The sequence below is a fragment of the Chaetodon trifascialis genome, chromosome 20 (genome assembly GCF_039877785.1).
Source record: "Chaetodon trifascialis isolate fChaTrf1 chromosome 20, fChaTrf1.hap1, whole genome shotgun sequence".
Taxonomy (NCBI): domain Eukaryota; kingdom Metazoa; phylum Chordata; class Actinopteri; order Chaetodontiformes; family Chaetodontidae; genus Chaetodon; species Chaetodon trifascialis.
Window position 1 is genome coordinate 17,545,794 of NC_092075.1, and position 20,560 is coordinate 17,566,353.

The 20,560-nt window shown below is 41.7% G+C and overlaps 1 protein-coding gene across 1 annotated transcript in view; it reads left to right on the top strand.

Annotated features, from left to right (window-relative positions):
* The first annotated feature begins 3,241 nt into the window (after positions 1-3,241).
* arrdc1b (arrestin domain containing 1b) overlaps positions 3,242-20,560 on the top strand; it is a 33,054-nt gene continuing 15,735 nt past the window's right edge. The window contains exons 1-2 of the mRNA XM_070989399.1: positions 3,242-3,430; positions 20,023-20,133. Coding sequence (XP_070845500.1) covers positions 3,313-3,430; positions 20,023-20,133 — 229 coding nt within the window. The 5' untranslated portion in view covers positions 3,242-3,312. The remainder of the gene's footprint in view (positions 3,431-20,022; positions 20,134-20,560) is intronic.

Here is a 20,560-nt window from a genome sequence, read left to right on the forward strand (position 1 = left end):
GTTTTAATGTTACTTCTTTATTATTTAAATATAGCTACTTCTCTTGTACTGTAACTTTAGAAATGAGAAATTGATAGAATATTTGGTACAGCAGTCTTGTCAGAGCTGGAAATATTGTTGTAAGAACTTTTTATGCTTCTGAGACTACATTTATATTATGCTGCCTTAAAAAATATGAATCACTGTGTGGCCTTGGAGGGGAATGGTTACTGTGTAAGCTGCATAACTGCAACCTTGTTGTACCAACTTCACTCTCTGCCTCTTTCCTGTCTGCCTCTTCACTCTCAAGCAGTACCATAAGTGTGAAAGTGCAAAAATATATGTATCTAATATATGAATGTCTAATATATGAATCGTCATTTCTTTATATTTGTGTCATATGTGTTTGGATGAGGTGAAATAAAGACTGTGCTGCTGTGTTTATTTGTTTGCATTATATTAGAATACAATTGGCAATAAATCAGTACAATACCAATACTGTTATAGAGGAATAAACACTGGATGAGATTTGATTATCTTGATTCTGAGATTCTGAGAGTTTTTCAGGTTTTTAAGACTGTATCTTTTTTTTGACTGTTCTGGCCTAACAGACGCAATAGTGAATCATTCTTATTGTCTGGTCATCATATTCACATTACAAATTATTCTGACAGTGTCTTTGAAAGCACCAATTGTGACGCCAACGATATTTGATTAGAGTACAAAAGAATTTTGAATTTTGAGTTTGTCGTTTGTCAGTAACACACAGTTATTACTTCCATCTTGTTATTGCATCTATCAGATACTTCTCTATTGAATGTACAGCAAAACACTTCAGACAACAATCATCGAGTCAAACTCACTACATTATTGTCACAGATGTAAATAGCTTCTCGGAAATGTCCACCTGGTGGAGCCACTGGTATAGTTCTTGTGTCACTGTGTCTCACTGTGACAGTACATTTAAACAATTGTAATTCACCAGTCACAGCCATCTGACAAAAGGTCAGTGTCACAGCAGAGCAGAGCCATCTGTGTACTTAAAGAAGGGATGAGAGAGATGTGGTTTGAAAGCATTAAACCACAAAAAGAACCACACATAAGATGCTTGCAGGCACAGATGAATGAGGTTGTTGTGTGCTCTCAGTACTGGCATGGATTCGCCTCAGCCTGATGCTCAGTGTATTTGACATATGGTGTTAGCATCTTATCCCATTACTTCCTGACATACAATCCTCACACTTTGTGCCTCGCAGCGTCAAACTGACTCATTATTCAAGCTGTTTGAGGGGAGCTTTTTGCAACATGAGTAAACAAAAAAAAACAAAACGAGGGATTCTTGAGACCTGATCAGATGCCACCGCATACCAGATTTCCATGGATACAGGCAGTAACTTGGCAACCGTAGTGTTTGTCTGTTGTCATGGAAACATCTGTCTCAGAGCATTTACCAGGAATATGAGCGGCCTGGTGAGATGATGACGGAGAGACAGAGACAGAGAGCAGAGAGACTTATTGTGTCTGTCTCTGTGTTTGATGCTTCTTTTTTTGGTCTTCTGGTAAATGTAAGCTGTTAAAGGTCCAGGATGAGAACTGTAACCTTTTACTGTGAGCTTTTTATGCACCACAGCCACCATAACTGTCACATCTGCTCCAGCAGCTGATGCTGCACATTCAGACAGGAAGTACAGTCAGAGGCAGGAAGTACTTTCAGAGACAGGAAGTATGCATAGAGATGGGAAGTTATGGGAAGTACTGTGAGACATGCACATTTATTCATGTTGCATTTAGTGTCTTGCATCAAAATACAGGTATGCAGACTAAAAATCCTTGAATTATGAGTGTAGTGTTGATAAGAGTCGATAGACAGACTACTTCTACAGAGAGATAGAGAACAGGTTGAGAAGGGTTGATCTGCAGCCCTCTTTCTCAGAGTCTGCCATGTTTCTACAGTAGCCCAGAATTGTGTTTTGAATGGCCACCATAGGTTCTCCCACATGCTTGCAAGGTGAGAGGTGAGGTGACCTTTAACAATAACTAAGAGGAACTATGACACCGTGGACTACATGCAAATGCAACAGTCACAATTGTTAAGTGGGTGTTCTTGTTTTGAAGATGGATATTATTGCAATAATGTAAACTGAGACTGCTGTATCAGTGGAGGTCCTCATACTCATTCATTGTCCATGCACAAGTACTGTCAGGCTCCATTACCAACTTGGCAAAGAACACAACTACTGGTATTATGCTGAGATCTTGAGGCCCCATCATGAGAGGAGTTCTTGTATCAAAGACTAGTTTTAATACACCTTTTACTTCAGTTTTGTGCTCCCACGTTGCATACTCTTAAATTAAACTGTGTTTAATCAAATTACCACACAGCAATTCTGGGGCCAGCTCCAATTCCAGCACAGAAAAGCTGCCCACATTGTACAGAGAGGGAGAGGAAAGGGGGTGTTACAGGGGCCCAGCAGCTCTTTATTTCCCCCGGGTCTCCCCTGCAGGTTAATCCAGCCGTGAGTAACAAAAGATAGTCATGTGGTCTCATGAGGGCTGGAAATACATCTGTAATGTTGATGATGGGTGGTGAATGTGTCTAATGTTATTTTGCAGAAAGTGTGAAGTAACGTCCTTCCTTTTTGTTTTCAGAAGCTGCACAGTCAGACCCGAAACTGCACCTGCTGCATGCTCAGGGGTATTACAGTGTCCAACTTTCAACTATAACAGGATAAAGATTGCATTTTCAGTGACACTTCTTTGGCTGCTTTGGTTTTTGGTTATTGGAAACTTTTTGACCACGTATACTTTAAGGACATCTATAATGTTTTAGTTTTTATGTGGTCATTTATGGTACTCCTAAATCAAATTCTCTTTCTTTCTTTCTTTCTTTCTTTCTTTCTTTCTTTCTTTCTTTCTTTCTTTCTTTCTTTCTTGCTGTCAGCATAGATTCATATCTTTATACATAAAGGTTACACATTATTAAAAACGTGCTATTAAAAAGGTTTGTTAACTGTTAGTGTTTGTAGTAAACCTTTTTAAACCTTGTTTGTTTAATTTATCATACTACAGGCCTCCATTTTGAGATCTGCAATGACATGCTAAAGGCAGGTTTAACATCCACTTTGAATGGCTGAGAATTGTATCCAGAACGATCCTGGACTGAATGAAACTGGAGAGTCCATAAAGCAGAAGGTGCATGACTTCTCATCCCTCCCATGACATTCAATGGGCAGTCAAGGTGACGTCACTGGTCTCTAAGGGGAGGGGGGGCGCGCGGCAGCAGGTGAGCGCAGCATCGCCTGGTCGCTGCTTTCAAAGACGCAGAGCGGAGCCATGGGAAAGCTTCAAGAATTTGATATCACTTTCACCAACAACAAGGTGGTTTACGGTCCAGGAGAGTCCATAAGCGGAACTGTGAAAATACGCACCAGCAACTCGCTGCAGTACAAAGGTAAGCTTCCCTGAAACGTGTTTTCAACAGAGGAACATTTTTTTGCCAGCGTGTCTTTCACCGTCTGGTTCAGCGAAGCGCGCGGCGCAGGCTCGACGTAGATAAACTTTTCCTCCGTGATGGTGGACGAGAAGAAGAGCAGAGGACTGAATGTACAGCCGTGTGCTTGTCTGTCCGTCGCTTTGACGGCTCATGCTGTGACCGTGAAAAATTTGGTGCGTACATCCCGGATTTTGGTGGTGCTGCGCCAGGAGCGGACGCAGCGTTTCCACCCTCCACATGAGCTCGAGCAGCCGCCGTGCTGTGGCTCATTTCTCGGGGCTGGTGCCGCTCGGTCGTGCAGGTCGTTTGAGACCCTCGTCTTGAATCACATCCTGCTTCTTGCAACATGTTGCTTCCATGTATTGTTTTTGACGAAACCTTGAAATTGTTTGGGGGATGTTGTGTGAAGGTGGAAGACATCTGAAAAAGCACAATAACAGGTTGTGAGGCACTTTTATTGCTTTATCAAAGCGTATTTGTCTTGAAAAGTCCCCTCATTTTGACACGGTGGAAGGACTTCCAAAGCTTTTACTTCCTACATCAAACTAGTGGGAGTAGTTTATAATGGGGAGGGATGAAAGAAGGTTAGAAAGGTGGAGAGCAGCCTCTGGAGTTGCCATGGAAGTACACAAAGAATCTATTGTGTGTCAGGGATCCTTGTGGGGATTCTTGTCTTCTATCAACTTTAACTAAAAAGGGAGTCTGGGACAGAAGTATGTGAATTGACAAGGACAGCTAATGAATAAAGATGGCTTCTGCAAAGTGCTATGATGGTAAGGGTATGAATGATTTCTGGCAACAATGGTTCATCATCAGGATGTGACAGAAAGTGACAGATTCACATTGTACATTAGTTCAGTGCAGCATCTGTACAATGTATGACTGCGGCATTACAATCACATAGCTTTCCATTTCCTTCATTTTAAATGTGTGCAGATACAAAGGAACATGTCATTTGTCACTGAAAAGACATGTCAGTTTGTCCTCAGTTTCATATTTTGAAGAAACATTTTGGACAATTTGAGTATTAAGTTATTCAGCAGCACTTCCACCTGTTTGTCAGACAGTGAGATTAATTTGCCATAATGCACAGGCTGACCTGAAGCAGATGGCGTTACAGCAGAGGTCAGGGCGCCTGCTGAGCTCTGTTACACTGTGAGGTCACACGGATGCAGCCAGTGTGTACCTGACACCAGGCGCTACTACCAGATTAAACCATGCCGTGGTGGCTGCCGTGATGATGTCCTTGGAGCATATAGACAGCCGCAGGACTTGGTGGTTAGAAAGACATGCTTTATTTGTCACACTACACAGAACATGCACACATGCTTGGTGAAATTCTTCCTCCACTTTTAACCCATCCTGGTAGTCCTTCCTCCGCGACAGACCAGGAACAGTGTGCTGCCAGCCGACAGCGACGCCCGGGGACCCAGTTCCTTTTGTCACCGTTGGTCAGGTGGTGATCTTCTTGCATGCTTTTAGAGGGGGGGTTCATTTTTTATGGAGGATCCCCCAGGTGAACACGGGGAGAACATGCAAAGTCCACACAGAAAGGCCCCTTTCCTCGAGATAAGGGGCAGCAGGCACCGAAGCCATGGTGGTGGACACACCCTCAGTGCCACAGCACCCCAGGTGGGAATCGAACCCGGGATCTTCTAGCTGTGAGGCGACAGTGTCGCCACCGTCTCACCGTGCCACCTCAACAGCTCAATGAAAGTATTGTGAGATGCTGAAAAGAGCATGTGGAGAGATTCTGATGTTGTTGAGGTTTGGGATCTGCTGCAAGCACATGCATAGTCTCTGTTACTGGTTTGTCCATTCCAGTTTCATTTTTCTGTAATCTATAAGAAGACAGATTTCACACCTGCGGTGAAGTGTAAAAAACCACAGTTTTCAGCTTTCAGTACTGTGCGTGCTGACACATGCCACGTTTAATAAGCGTGTTGATGCTAAATTCCTAATTTCAAAGTAAAGTGGTTTTTAAATGTGTGAGAAGATAATGGCAGATGAACATTTCAAAGGCCAGAAATCTAAACACATTTTAACAGGATCATTAAAGTCAAGTGACTGTGTTGCTGCCTCTCTTTTAACATTTTATCACCCACCACAGCTGTGGTCAGTCCTACAAACAGTAGTTGGGTTACAAAAGTGCTTTGAAAGTATTATTTTTATGACATGCATTCTTTTTGAAAATTACCACAGTGACAGAGAAGATGCAAGTCGCAAGTTTAATCTGTCGACACACACATTACATCTTCATATTCATGTATCTTTTCACAGTACAAGCAGTCTTGTTTGGCAGGCTGGGCAGTGGGAGGTGAAGAGTTAAAACACTTGCAACACATTTTTTTGGGTGAAATTGCACCTTTTGACAAAAACAATAATTATGTCTGTTCTTACAACCAAATCTGCGATGATGGTCGAAAATGTAGCGTTTTCTCTTTGTATTTCTCAGTCACTCAGCTGCCTGTGAAGATGTGTTTTAAGAAGTCGAGGTGGTGTTGCTTGTGTCTGTTTAAGTCTGTCCGTTAGAGATGTCTGACTTCTGGGAGAAGGTACTCCAATAGAGGAGACTTGGGCTCCATCTCGGGCTTTCAGCGTGTCCGTTAATGTACTGTAAATGCAGAGGCTGCATTATATGTCTAATGACATCACCCCTCTCAACCACGGCCACTGATGACTCCATCAATCAGACAGTTTGAATCATGCTGAAGCAGGGAAATGTGCTCTCGTCTACTCTGTGCGAGTGTGAGAATTTCCTGTTTTTCTGTCTTGAGAATAGAATACTGTCAGAGCAGGTTCCTCATTTCATGTGTTTCCTGCATTTATTTGATTATGGATCTTTCATTAATTTGATGATGAAGATCACAATGCCAATAATTTGAGAAGCCATTTCCACATACATTGAATCACAATGATGATACAGATTAAGAGCGGGTACACTCCTGGGGCCATTTTCTTGAAACCATTTTCCCTCAAATAATGGATATCTAATCAATGCAAACATCAACAAACCTGTTTAACTGAAGAGTCTTTGTTACATCCAGCACATTTGAGGAAGAGCAGTAAAATCACCAAACATTTGCCTTGAACACATTTGGGACTAAATGCTCAAAGTAGATAATCAGCAGAAAGTTAATGGTCAACAGATCCTCCGGTCCAGCCGCCTTTCCCTCTCCTCTTCCATTCACTGGTCATGAGTTCTTCATAGTTGTTGGTTTTACTGCCATAAGCGTGCACACTACCCATGAAAAGATATTATACTCCACAGATATTTTGCCAAAGAGCAGCACTATTATTGTTTTTCAGGGAAGGACTATCTGCATCGTACACCCTGTAACCTGTAAAAATGTCCTTTGAGTGTGTGTGTGTGTGTGTGTGTGTGTGTGTGTGTGTGTGTGTGTGTGTGTGTGTGTGTGTGTGTGTGTGTGTGTGTATGTGTGTTGATATGCCACACAGGCTATCCATTACATAGATGTTGGCACCATATGAACAGCATGGATCATTAGTATACTATTCACATTGCATTCAGGTGCGTACAGTTACCAAGTCTTATGATGAAATAAATACACAGGGATATTAATAAACAGATACAAGCTCTCTGAGATGCTGAATATTGTAGAGGCCAAAGTCTCAGCTGCACTCTATTATTAATGATGGAGACCATTAGACAGTATTTCCATTGATTAGCTTCCTTACAAAGCCAGTCGTTCAAGCAGAGTCATGAATGCGTGAATGAAAGCGCCTGAATGAGTCACTACACACGTTACTTACACATAATGTTGAACATGCACTACAACCCAGTTGAACCTTTATTAGTAGAAGCTAGGTTGCGGACTGGACAAATATATCGGTTATTGGCAACTGACAGAGTCCATCCGGCTGTTTTGGGCCCATTTTCGAGATTTTATTTTGCTAATTTAATGGTCTGCCTCTGAAGAATGAGCAAGACCCAAGAGAGGCAGCAGGGAACACAGTGTGTAGAGAGAGAATACTTCACCTCTGACTTGGTGAATTAAGGGTTTATTTGAACCAATCCAGAGTACGTGATTGTTGGACCAGTGGAAAGACTAACCAAGATGGAAGCTGTATGGTTGTATTGTTCTGTTTAATAAGGAAAATAGGTGTTAATGACTTACAGATCTGATGTAGCAGGCGTAGCCAACCTGTCTGTTTGGCTTGGTCTCTTGTGTCTTGGCCAGTCTCCTGGCTCTTAAAAGCATGTACAGTCACCTGATACAGGACATGTTGTTATTTGGACTCAGCTTATATGGACACTTTATCTCATGTGGGACATACCTGTATTGACAGTTTACTTGTGCAGCAGACTCCAGCATTCAAAAATCAAATGTACAGTTGCAGTGACTATGCATGAGTGAAAAGCAAGCAGGTTTGTAGCAGCGAGTTCAACAGGAAATGAATCACTTCGAGTGAAAGTCCACTTGCTCTGTCTTTCTGTCTGTTTGTAGTCTTATTTACCTTTATCTTCGCTGTATGTCTAAGTAGACTTTAAAAGAGTGGCATGTGTAAATGAGACGTTTAGGTGTGTAGTTCTTTTCTATCTCAGATGACAGCAGTGGATCTCAGCTTACTTTTTAGTAAAGCAGAAACACAAACATTCACTGTAACCCAATCATCATCTGTGGTAATACAAACCACCGGCTTTATGTAAACAAGACTAGACATCCCCTCAGGTTCACAGGAAGCTGGCCACAGGCATGTGTATATACATGCGCTCTTTCTTGCGCACGCGCGCGCGCACACACACACACACACACACACACACACACACACACACACACACACACACACTTTGTGCTTTTTAAATTGTGTTGTTTGGGAGATCTCTAAAGTCTGAGGCAGTGATGCTATCAGGGTTAGTTTATGTTGAGTTTGGAAATGTTGAAAAACTATCAAGATACTTGGACCAGTCTAACTATTGCGAATCAAGTATTGTGATTCAGTATCACAATTTATTATGATTTTTTTTATTGACTTTTGTAACTCTAGACCATGGGAAGAAGTTGAGTCATACCCTTCTAGAGACTGTATGTTGTGAGTCATGTTTCCAAAAACAATGCACCTCACATGCCAGTCAGTCTTTCTGAGTTTTATTTCAGCAGCGTCATTGCTATACTGCATATAAAAGTGGTAAATAAAATACTTTTCTGAAGTTATTTGGAAGTGCCATAAGAAAATACGATTTTAGGCCCCTGAAAACTGCACACAGCCCAGATGTAGACTTTAAATGAGTATCCTTCACGTTTGAAATTGAACTTAAAAACGGCCTCATTAAAAACCCTGGACACATCAAAGTGGTAAATAATGAAACTGGAAGAGTGGCTCCAGGTACAACATCTGAGGTCTCTTGAGAGAAAAAGTGCAGCTAGGAACAGCTAGGATACTGTGCAGCACCCTCAAAGTCCCAGGCCTCTGATAGACCACCACGCAGGGGGGTGAGAGGCAGATATTTACTTTGAAAAGTTCATGTGTCGGTTATGGTTAGAGATGGGTGGAATCAGATGAGGCTTTGTGTGGTTGAGGTAACACTCTGGGGGGGCTGCAGCAGCTGACACAGGAACTGACAGTGGGCATGTCAGATGACTCAGGGACACCACACAAGGGATTGGTGGATTAATGCTGTTTTAGCAGTTCATTCGTCACTACTGTGACTTCATCTGAAGTGTAGGCAAACACCGTGTTAATCTTAAGAAAACCAAGATGAAGTGGATACAGCACAAATCAATGAATGCAGTGTGTGACTCTCTCTGTCTTCTGGCTCATGAAGACCTCCCTGCATGCCGGCTTTCCTGTATGACCGTCTAGACTCAGGCCCTGACTAAATCATGACATCACAGCCTCGAGGGCGACTGATAAGAGATCTGTCTGAAAAACACAAGAGCTGCATTGAAGCCAGAGGACTGACACATCAGGAAGACAGGTTTTTACACGTCAGCCTCCAAATACATTAGAGTGAACAATATATTAAACTATAGATTTAAACGTATTCATGGCTGGTATTTTACCACCACTACAGCTGTTACTAGCACCGCGACTATTGCAATTACTACTAGTACTACTTGCACTGCTGCTACATACTGTTGATACTCTAACAGCTACTAGTACTACTATTGGTACTACTACTTGTCACTACTACTGCTACTTCTCATGCTACTGCTATTGTGGTGGCTACTACTACTGCTGCTACTGCTGTCACTACTCCTAAGGCAACTGCTACTACCAGGCCCCCTACTATTATTACTACTAATATTACCGTTACTACAACTCCTACTACAACAACTGCAAGTATTAAAACTGCTACAACTGTTAGTACTACTACCACTGCAACAACAACCTCTAATACTGCTGTTAATACTGGTGCCACTGCTACTAATGTTATTACTACTACTAATAATAGTGCTAATAATGATAGTAATACGTTTAATTTGGAAGCATTTATTTTGCAATAGTATTACAGCAAAAAGTCATTTTCTTCCTTCATAGGTTGCCACAACCTTTCAGCATACATCATTGTATGATTAATTACTGCTTCATTAGATATTTTGGAGTACCCGATTTCTGTCTTATGTTTTTATTGTCCTTCTAGACTTGCTTGTTACAAAGGATGACACCATATGAATAAATGATCTTTGGCTGAAGAACAAAAAGGGTTTTTAATCCCTCTGACTTTGGTGTCTTTTGTCATGAAATAAGGAACGTGACACATGATTACTGAGCGAGAATAAAGGTGACTCAGAGTGACTCCATTCGCTCTGCTGCCCTTCAGTGTGGCTGGGTGGCATTGATCCACATGTATTTCATCAGTCAGTGTACTGTGCCTGTACAAGTGGCGCTGTCAGCTGGAAATCTTTCTACCACCTGCTCCCTCTCCCCTTGGACTTAGTCATGTTAATAATAACTATCCATTGACCTTCATAACAAACACCCAGCCCAACCCCACGGCTGCTTATTTAGGTCTATTATAAGAGGATTCTGTCTCTTTGCCCCTGATAAGCACAGACACACCCCAGATCACTCCTCTGCTTCCTCCCTCTAAAATGCTGTCCCACTTCCTATGCTGTCTAAAAGGAGTTAGCGGAGAGGATGTCACTCCTCCATGGAAATGGAACAAAATGTTGATTAGCGCTAACAAAGAAACTAAAGATAGAACACTTGTCAGCTCACTGATAAGTTGGTTTATGGTAATACTGGTTTGTTGTGAAATGTTGCGCAATGTGATCTTGCAGGCCCACGTAGTACATAGATAATCTTAGTCCGGCCTCAATTTAAAGGTGCACTGATCACTGTTTTTCTATTGACACACTTAAGACTGTATGTAATATGAAAACAGGCATTTAATGGCAGACAAAGTCTCTTTTTGTCCTTTGTTTCAAACTACATTTAATGTCCAGTTGAGTCTCATGGCTTCCATTTCCAGCAGCAGGCAGCTGTTTTTAGCATACCAGCTCTGATAAACACCACCATACTCTACACGCCCTGTACCAAACAGCAGACAGATAAATTTGGGGCTCAACTGGTGAAGAAAGTAGAACACATAGCAGCATGAGCAAGAGATTTATTCTCAAAATTGTGTTTTTTCTTGCTAGCTGTGGATAATTCTGACCCAAGAGGCCAAAAATATATTATTGTGGCTTCCACGTTAATCCAATGGAGATTTTACAAGGAAAATGCAGTTTTAAATATAGATTGTAAAAAGGCTTTATAGTCTTAAAGACTGCAGACAAACAGGATGTGGTTTTGGTGGATGCTCGTGAGAACTGAACTGTAGGACGTGCAGATTATGTCTTTTCGAGTCCATACTTACAGGTGAACCTGTGTGTTTGCTTGTTTTTCTGATATAGCCTACTTTTGAAGACACATTTCAGACTAAATACTGGGAATGGATTGTCCAACTGGGGACAAAAGTCAAGTCCCAAAAAATCCCAATTTTTGGTCAGTGGTAATGTTTATGTTAAGGTTAGTGTCAGGATTAGGCAAGTAGTGATCATGGTTAGGATTAGGGTAAATCTCCAGGAATTAAATGTAAATTGACGTATAATGGGAATAATCATAGGGAACTATACAACTATATACACACAGTAATTGTATTCAGGGCTGGAATGATTACATGATTTATTGATTAGTCAGTCCATTGGCAGAACATGAATCTGTAGCAATGTGTTTCATTGATTAATCGTTATTTTTTTCTCTGGTTCCAGCTTCTCAAATGTGAGGATTTGCTGCCTTTCTGTGTTTTATATCATTGTGTTCTGAACTGTTGGTTGGACAAAATAAGCAATTTTTCTGTGTTTCTTGGCACTGTACAGATTAAGCAATTATCAATGGATTAATGGATAATGAAAAAGAAATTCTCTGCTTTTTTCACTGATGCTGCTTCCATTTTGCTCCTGATTTCTGACTCAAAATGGTGTGTTGTGGTTGTGACAGTGCCGCTGCTATAAACACAGTATGGCCTGTTAGCATGTGGGCACATTTCAAGGAAATTGTGTTTATGGTTTGAATATGTGTTTGATTCTTTTTGTCACTTTTTTAGCACTGGCTCAATGGAGACAGAAGGTTGACGCCTGCTGTCCTGACAGTTTCCTACAAGCCTCGGGCCATGGGCAGCTGCTATTGTTGAATCAAAAATGACAGGTCACCCTTGACTCTTGAAAACCTTTAGAAATGTGTTTGTCCATTACACACTGTGTTTGCTCCGTGTCAGCCTTGAGTGAAACAACTGCAGTGCTCAGGAGCTGCTTGGCTACAAGGTTTACCTCATGATAATGGTTCATGTGTTCTGAAAGGTTGCTAATAGCACAAATAGCCCAAATCTTTGAATGGTACTGTACTGATGAGGCAGGTGTCAGTGATGGTGTAGCAGCTCGAACACACTCATATCATAAAATCAACTATTACTGTTCCATTGAGAGGGAGTGAGCAGAGGTCTGAAGGTCACTCTTGGGCCTCAGCTGATACTAAATGATGAATCACACTGTAAGTATGTACCTGGAGACAAACAAAGGTGACGGTCAGTTTAAAGAATAAATGTAGTCAGTCATCCACATGAAACCATGATTTCATGTGGAACACTTTCAAAATACAATAACTATGAATGCAAAGAGAGTTGCTGACTAAACGTTGGTCCATCATGATTCATAACAATCAGATCTTGTGACCTTAAGTGTCATGATTAAGGAAATAACTTCAGCAACACCCATCTTAAGAAAAAAAAATAAAAAAAAAGCTTCTTTTTGCCACCCAGACTTTGGGCTGCTTTTGAGTCTGACAGACAAATGAGATCAGGTCAACTGAGGACATCACTTATTGCCACATGGGAGAAGCCAATGCTTAACTGTAGGTTTCTGCTGACATAGATACCATCACAAGTGATCCTAAGCTGAAGGAGAGGCAGTGTTTACATATCTTATTTCCTAAGCAACCCTCAAACAAATATCGAGACAATGAAATATCGAGAGAATTAAGAGACTGATTCCCTTTTTGTTCAGTGTCATACAGTGAAAAGCAGGTGCTAATCTAGCTGCTAAAGGTATCTTAAATATTCTTTTGTCCTGAAATCTGTAATACAGTCGCAGCATGTGTGTCCTCAGGTCATGATGTCTGGATTTTAGGCAAATGCAGTAAAATGTGGACATTTTGCGGCATGTGAACTTGGGAGAGATTGTGCAGAGTACAGATTACACATCTGCTGGTAGTTTTATGATGTAACCTCTACGTGGATAAGCCTCTTACACATGCATGCAAACATACGCCGGGATTGGTGTGCAGTCAGCAATGCAAACATCATAAACTGATCTGACTGAAGTGTGCAAAGCTTCTCAGCAACCAGTGAACACTGTTGAGTGATGAGAACTAGTTTGGCATGGCCAACGTCACACATTTCCTGAGTTTGTAAAACCCTACTGCAGGGATGAGCACCGTTTATTTAAAACTTACTCCTTCGTTGGTGCTCAGTTGGGTTGACATCTGGTGATTGTGAAGGTCATAGCGTATAATTCACATTTCATTTTCATACTCCTCAAGCTATGAATTGAGCATGCATGGAAGCATCTGCATTTCTTACATTTTTTCAAATATGTATTTAAATTTCTCCTTTAATTTGCCACCAGTCTTTCCATTCCCAAGCTTAAGAATGTGATACAGAAAAGGATGTTGGGTAGCCAAGTAAGAACTGTTCGGAGCAGACATGTGGCCCCTTTTAAGGATGGAGTACTTTGCTGACAGAGGAAAACTATTGTGATGGAGTTTGCAGTATTAACAGTAATTGACTGGTCAACTCAAATGGCAAGCAAGCATTAGTTGTTGCCAGTATTAGGGATAGGAAAAGGTACTGGATGTTATTCGACTCAACCTATCTCCCATATAGGTGGAAACAGAAACTTAACTTAACATTTTCATTGTTTTACCATCTATTTTACTCCCACCATTAAAGCAGGAAGAAGGCGGAGTGTTGTTCCTGTATTCTCTTCTTGTGGCTTCTTAGTTCCTGAAATTATACAGTTGAAAAACTCTAATAGAGGACCTGAAGATGTGCATTTATTTTATCTTCCTTTCACTGAAGCAACTCCCAGTGCAACGTTTCTGTTTGTTACTGATATGACGAAGAGGTAACTCAGGACATGTCTGAACGAACAGCTCAGCTGCTGTTCTGCTGCGGGGGATTCCCTTACCGTCAGCAGTCATAGATCGCAAGATCAGGTGGCCGCGTTTGACATGTCTCATTGAGGGGCATTAGAAAGGAGACAAGGAAAGGAGATGGTGGAAAAGAGAGATGGACTAATTGTTTGCAGCGCTTAAAGATTTAATGAAGGTAGTAAGTGTGGCATCGGATTACTTGCATGTCCTGAGGTACAGAGTGAAGGCTGTGACCTCTGGAGTTTGTGGAAGAAACCAAAAGGTTTTAGATATATTCAGGCAACAAAGTCTCGGTGGTTTCTGTCAGCGCATTTTGTTCGCTGTCCTTCACAGCTATTATTAATGCAGCAAGAAAAAATAATTCTCTCAGAACTCCTTCAGGAAACAGCCTTTCTGTCTGAGCTTTGACCTTGCTGGTAAAACGAGTCTTACAGAGACATGACCAAACAAAGTAAACAAAGTTCTCGTCATCTTTTTGCTGTATCATTATGTAGGACATAAGCATGTTGTCTCCATGGATAATGCATGCACAGGAGGATCTGTCCTTCAATACTGGACAAGTAGGGTCTGACAAATACATAATTGTTTAAAATTGTAGTTTAAAAATGAAGGTCCTTCATTGTTACCTTACCACCTTGGTTGTAACAAACCAGCAAAGCTTACTGGACCACGGTCTGAACCGCTGCAGGTTTTGTCAAGTCCAGTCTTATCAAGTAGACTCTGCTTTGGGAGTCGCTGTGTCTCATTATGCTGGAATGTAATGACGTCCGAGGAGCCATTTAGCGCATGTGAGGAATGCTGATCAATTCAAGTAATTCAAGCAACCTTTCCAATCTCATTCATACTCCTGACCCACTTGATATCCTAGTCGTAGTAAAGACACAGTTCTTTTGTTTCGTCTGAGAGGTCGAGGGTTTCCCGTTCTGCCTTGTTCTTGTAAAGTTCAGACCTTAAACAAACTCACTGAGGCTCCTTTGTGCTTCCAGCTGTCAGCTGAAACTAGACTCAGTGTAATAAGTGAAAATAAGGAACTGTGATTATCAGCCCAGTTTCCCTGCATGCTTCCTCACCAGCCTCCAAGATGGCTCATTTTTCCCACGTCCTGATGCAACAGGCAGCAAGCTCAGACTGAATGGTTTTATCCCACAGAGTTTCGAAACTGTTTTTTTTTTCCAGGAACAGTTAAACAGTTGTTGCTAAAGTAATAATTCTCACTCAGCGTTTAGCAATGTCATGCATGCCAAGGCTGCAAACATAATTTTCTGTAAAGAAAGACTTTTGTATTTCTGTAAAGAGTTTTCCAAACAACCAGTTCTATTTTATTTATTTCTATTATGTAACTGGCATGTATTTTCTCAGGAAATTATGCCCTGAAGGACAAAATTCCTGGGCTGGGAGAGGTGCAAGAGAAGTGTTGAAGTAGCATCAATACCCTCATGGGAAGGAGGCCGTAGAGCAGGAGTTCTCAAACTTGTCACTCAAAGGTGTGCAGCTGATTTTTATTTAAGGTCAGAGGACAAGTCTGAATAAATGGTGATAACAAGTTAATCAACTTGCATAACATCTCTTCTGATTGGGTCAGCACCAAATTGAGGCAGACAAGGCTCAGGCAGTTAGTCCATATTTATTTCTGACTCAGACTCTTTGTTTAACCAACTTTATGCAAATATAGCAACAGGGACGTGCTAAAGCCAAAGTCTGCAGGCTAACCAGCAAAATAAATAGTAAAGCAAAATGAAAACGGCAACATTTGCAGGTTCTAAGTTTGAAGCCGGTATCAATCAATTTTGAAGCTCAAGAGTGAGTCCTGCTTTATGTTGGTCCACATATAGCAGAAGAGTTTTCCTCTTGTTGTTGTGGGGACATTTCCATCAAGTTTATCGAGTGGGTCTTCATCACCTGGGATTGGGAGAGTAGATGAAGACTTTTGTGTTGGTTCATGCAGCAAACAACACTGAAGATGGCATGTGTTGCTCGTAATGTTACCTTCTACATGCGTGGAAGAGTACATTAGTAGCCCTCAACCTGTATGTTTTTGCAGCCACAGTACATTATTTTTAATATGCTAACACATTTATCATGGTAGTAACAGTATTGCAAAATCCATTTCATACTGCCCATCCCTGCTTTTAGAATATTTATCTAATTCTTTTTCAGTTGCTTGTGTGCAGACACAATTTAACATTTGTGAAGTTTGGCTTTTGTTAAATAAAAAAACAAAACAAAACACTTTAAAAATTTCTTAAAGTAAGGTGTCAAAAAAATAATCAGATTCTGTACCAACAGTCAGGCATTGTATCAGCACCATCACTGACAAATATCAAATTAACAAGCCAGGTCTAAGCATGATGATATGCTCTGATACACTCCACTCCTTGTGTTCCCTCCACCAAGTCCATTTCTCATCTTCTGGCACCTTTTGTTTGTCGTTTTCATCTCTTCTGGGACATTGTGCCAGCCAACTGCCCTAAATGGATATACTTTACAGACGCACAATGGATAAAAATTTGTGCTCAACATCTTAAGTTATCTACTTACTCAACGATACTGCACCTTTGACTCTCAACCCACATCCTCCATGACCCACCAACACCTTGCTGCAACCCACATCAGACAACGCTTTGATACAATAAAACACAGAGCTGTAGAAACACTATTGACTACAGCTTCTCTCCTGGATCTGTCTGCCCACACAGTCTAATTGTAAAATCTCATGAGTAGTAGCACCAGGATCACCTCCGCCTACAGACACTCTCATTGAACCGTGGGGAGGACCTGGACAGATGCCACTGTGTTGGCAACAAATCCAGGCAGCTGCTGAGTCAGAGCATGTTCTGCTGCCGGCTTCCCTCTTACTACTGAGTGTCAGTCTCACTCAGGCTGTGCTTTATTCTGTAGAGAGCTGGCCCCTGGCGTAGATTCTGTGCTGGCAGTTGCAAAGTCTGATCCGTAGCGACTGGTGTGCAGTAGGCAAGTTGGAAACTGTCAGCTTCAGGGTTTCACTCTTTAAACTTAGTTCTGAAGAACTATTTGAACTAGGCACCACAGACCTCAAATTTAGCAAGAATCTGGAACTCAGATTGATCTGGAAGCCGATTTGGATCAGCAATTACAGAGTAAATGCATATTGAGCTTTGCCAGACCACAGTGACTTGCAAAGTTGTGATATGAATCAGAAGCTGCACTATAACATGTACATAGTTCTCTCTAAAGGAGAGGAGTCTTGTGTGTATGTAGATATGACTTCTGCAAAAATCCCATGAGGTTATAACAGAACCAGGTAAAAGACTCAAGGCTAAGTTTTGGACTCCAGCTGCTCTCTGTGACATCCCCTTCATGTCTGGATGAGCGTCTCATCAAACGCATCGTAACTACTCCTGGTCCATGTGGCTCCATATGTCTGTGGAGAGGCCAGCCCATTATTCAGCGGCAGACAGCCAGTCTCTGGGCCAAAGCAGCCCATCTCTTATGACACAACTATTCACTATTCAGCCCTGCTACAGCCGCTCTTCCTGCTGCTGATGCTACTGCTGCTGCTGGGGATATTAACAGATTACCCCTGCGTTGACCTTTCATGGGCTTAGCTCTTCACTTTTCCAGAGCGGACAGCTGTAAACAATATCTTGTCACAGTAACGACTCCCATTTCTGTCATGTTTGTGTACTTTACACTTATAATGTTGCTTCTGTGAAGTGCAGTGGCCCCAGAAAGCTCACAGGGTGCGTTAATGTGGAGTACAAAGGTATTATTCTTGCCCATGAATGAGACAGATGGCTGAAGCAGCAGCTTGCAGGGTTTAATTAATGACCAAATAAATGGACGTTAGTCTGCGTGGCTGAAGGGCACCGCTTTGTTTTGTGAGCTGCAGATTTTAGTTTTTGTTTTTACCGGCAGCACAGGTCCCTCCCCCTTCCCTCAGACTGTGCCAGCAGTCCTGCCGGTGTGGCGAGCACAGCCATCTGCCACTTTGAGAGAGAGAGAGAGAGAGAGAGAGAGAGAGAGTGTGTGTGTGTGTGTGTGTGTGTGTGTGTGTGTGTGTGTGTGCGTGCGCTCTGTGATGCCAGCACAGTATCCTACGTGGGTGTGAGCCTGTGATTGGTCAAACACAATCTGTGGAATGATATTTTTGACATCAGAGCCTGTGGATTTTTTTGCCTCCACGCCAGAGACAGCCATCGCTACGTATGTCCATCCCATTTCTTCAGATTTGGCACAAACTTTGACTTGGACTCGAGGATGAACTGATTAGATTTTGGTTGTCAAAGGTCAAAGGTCACTGTGGCCACACACACAACGGCCATAGCTCACAAATTAGTACGCTAATGTGGCAAAATGCTACACAAATGTCTCAAAGAATAAAATGACAAAGTGATGTCCTTTTACATCCAAAAGGTCAAACTAGTAGAAAATGTGCACACAATACACACCATATACCTCACCATATAAAATGACATACTGCTACATACTAGTGACTGTGATAAAAGATTTATCCATGTCACCCATCACTACTGTCAAGCACAGGGAGTTGTCGCCTGATTCTTGGTTGGGTCCTCATTCTTGTTTACCTTCTTCTCTTGTTACATATTACCTGATTGAAATCACAAGCATTGATCATTTTATGTTCTGTATTGTCGGAGTAATGTCACACAGCTGTTACTGATGCATTTCAGAAGTTTAGTTTTTTTTTTTTAAATGGTAAAAAAGAGATGTATAAGTAAAGTGTAACACTGGAACAAAACATTGATACTTAGCCCTGTTAGCTATCTATCTGTCTGTCTGTCTGTCTGTCTGTCTGTCTGTCTGTCTGTCTGTCTGTCTGTCTGTCTGTCTGTCTGTCTGTCTGTCTGCTTATCAGAATGCTGAGATAACACTGAGACTGGGCCCTCTTTCTGTTTAATCCTCTGGCTTCTGTCACAGTTTTATGGTGTGTGTGTGTGTGTGTGTGTGTGTGTGTGTGTGTGTGTGTGTGTGTGTGTGTGTGTGTGTGTGTGTGTGTGTGTGTGTGTGTGTGTGTGTGTGCGCGCGCGCATGTGTGTTTGTGTTTGTTTGTGAGTGTGTATGTGCTTTTGTTTGTGTGTGTGTGGGTGGGTTTGTGTGTATTTGTGTATGTGAGTGTGCGTGCATTATCAGAGGGTTTTCATTTCCTCACAGACAGATCAGCAGAGACAACAGGGATAGAGGAGGGGTGATACAGAAAGAGGGAGGCTGCAGAGCTGCAGTGCTGTTCCTGCTGCTCACTTCTCTTATTTTTTATTTATTTATTTTTATTTGTATTTTTGGTGGTCTGTTGATGTCTGTCACAGAACATATCCAGCACCAGTGTGAACTTTTGAAGGCTTGTGTGGAGTGAAAATGATGCTATCTATGATATCTTTGAATCAAGCATGAGGAGACGATAACATCATTTCCTGTGCCCAAAGCAGCAGCAGCACAGAAGAACAGCTCTGGTGTTAACCTCATCCACTGGCAGCAAAATAGACAAAAAGAACACATTTTCTCAGCATTCTTCTTCTATAGTATCACTAATCTTAATATGACCTCATCTTTATCTAACCTGTTGCTTGATCACAAGCATTACCGCATCATCATCCCAGCAAAACGCAGGTCTAACATGAGGCAATAGGTGATGAACAACCACTGCCATTATCCAGATCAGTCAAGCCTGAAGCATCTTACAGAAACTGCTTTAGTTTCCCAACTACCCTGATTAAGTTACTCCTCCTCTTCTTCATCTGTTGATATAAACACAGCTCATCGCCTATTGTGATTATTTACCTGCAGATGAATAAATAATGATAAGCATTAGTTGCAGACTGATGGCCATGTTGGAAGTCACTTCGGACCATTTCTTTGTGATAGTAGATTGACTCTTGCTTTCCCTCCTCTTTTCACAGCCATCAAGGTGAATTGTCAGGGCTCATGTGGAATCTCCAACAAAATGAACGACAGCGCGTGGACCCTGGAGGAGCAGTACTTCAACAGCACGCTGTCTCTTGCTGACAAAGGTGATGACTCCAAGAGCAGACACTTTTCTGACTTTCCCGGCTGCTCTTATCTTCATTCATATTGGTACACTCTTGAGGGCTCACTACTTACTAGATAATTCATATCATGTGCACTCCGGTGAATGGAAACCAATGCTGAAAGTTAAATCATCTAAACCTGAAAAAACACCAGTATGGTCCTTTAACAGCAATACATCACTTTCACGTGTATGTGACTTTATACCCTGCTGGAAATCCTGTATATGAAACAAACTGTTTTATCCCTCTGAGAGCACTGAAATGTCAGCTCCCTGTCATAACATCACTGTATGATGTGACTGAAGCCTCCTGCCTTTCACTTCATTTGGTTTATGGGAAATCTGCTGCAACAGGCTTAATCTCACTGTGGCAGCAGTAGGTTTTTACAGCCCTGTAGAAAGGAGTTACA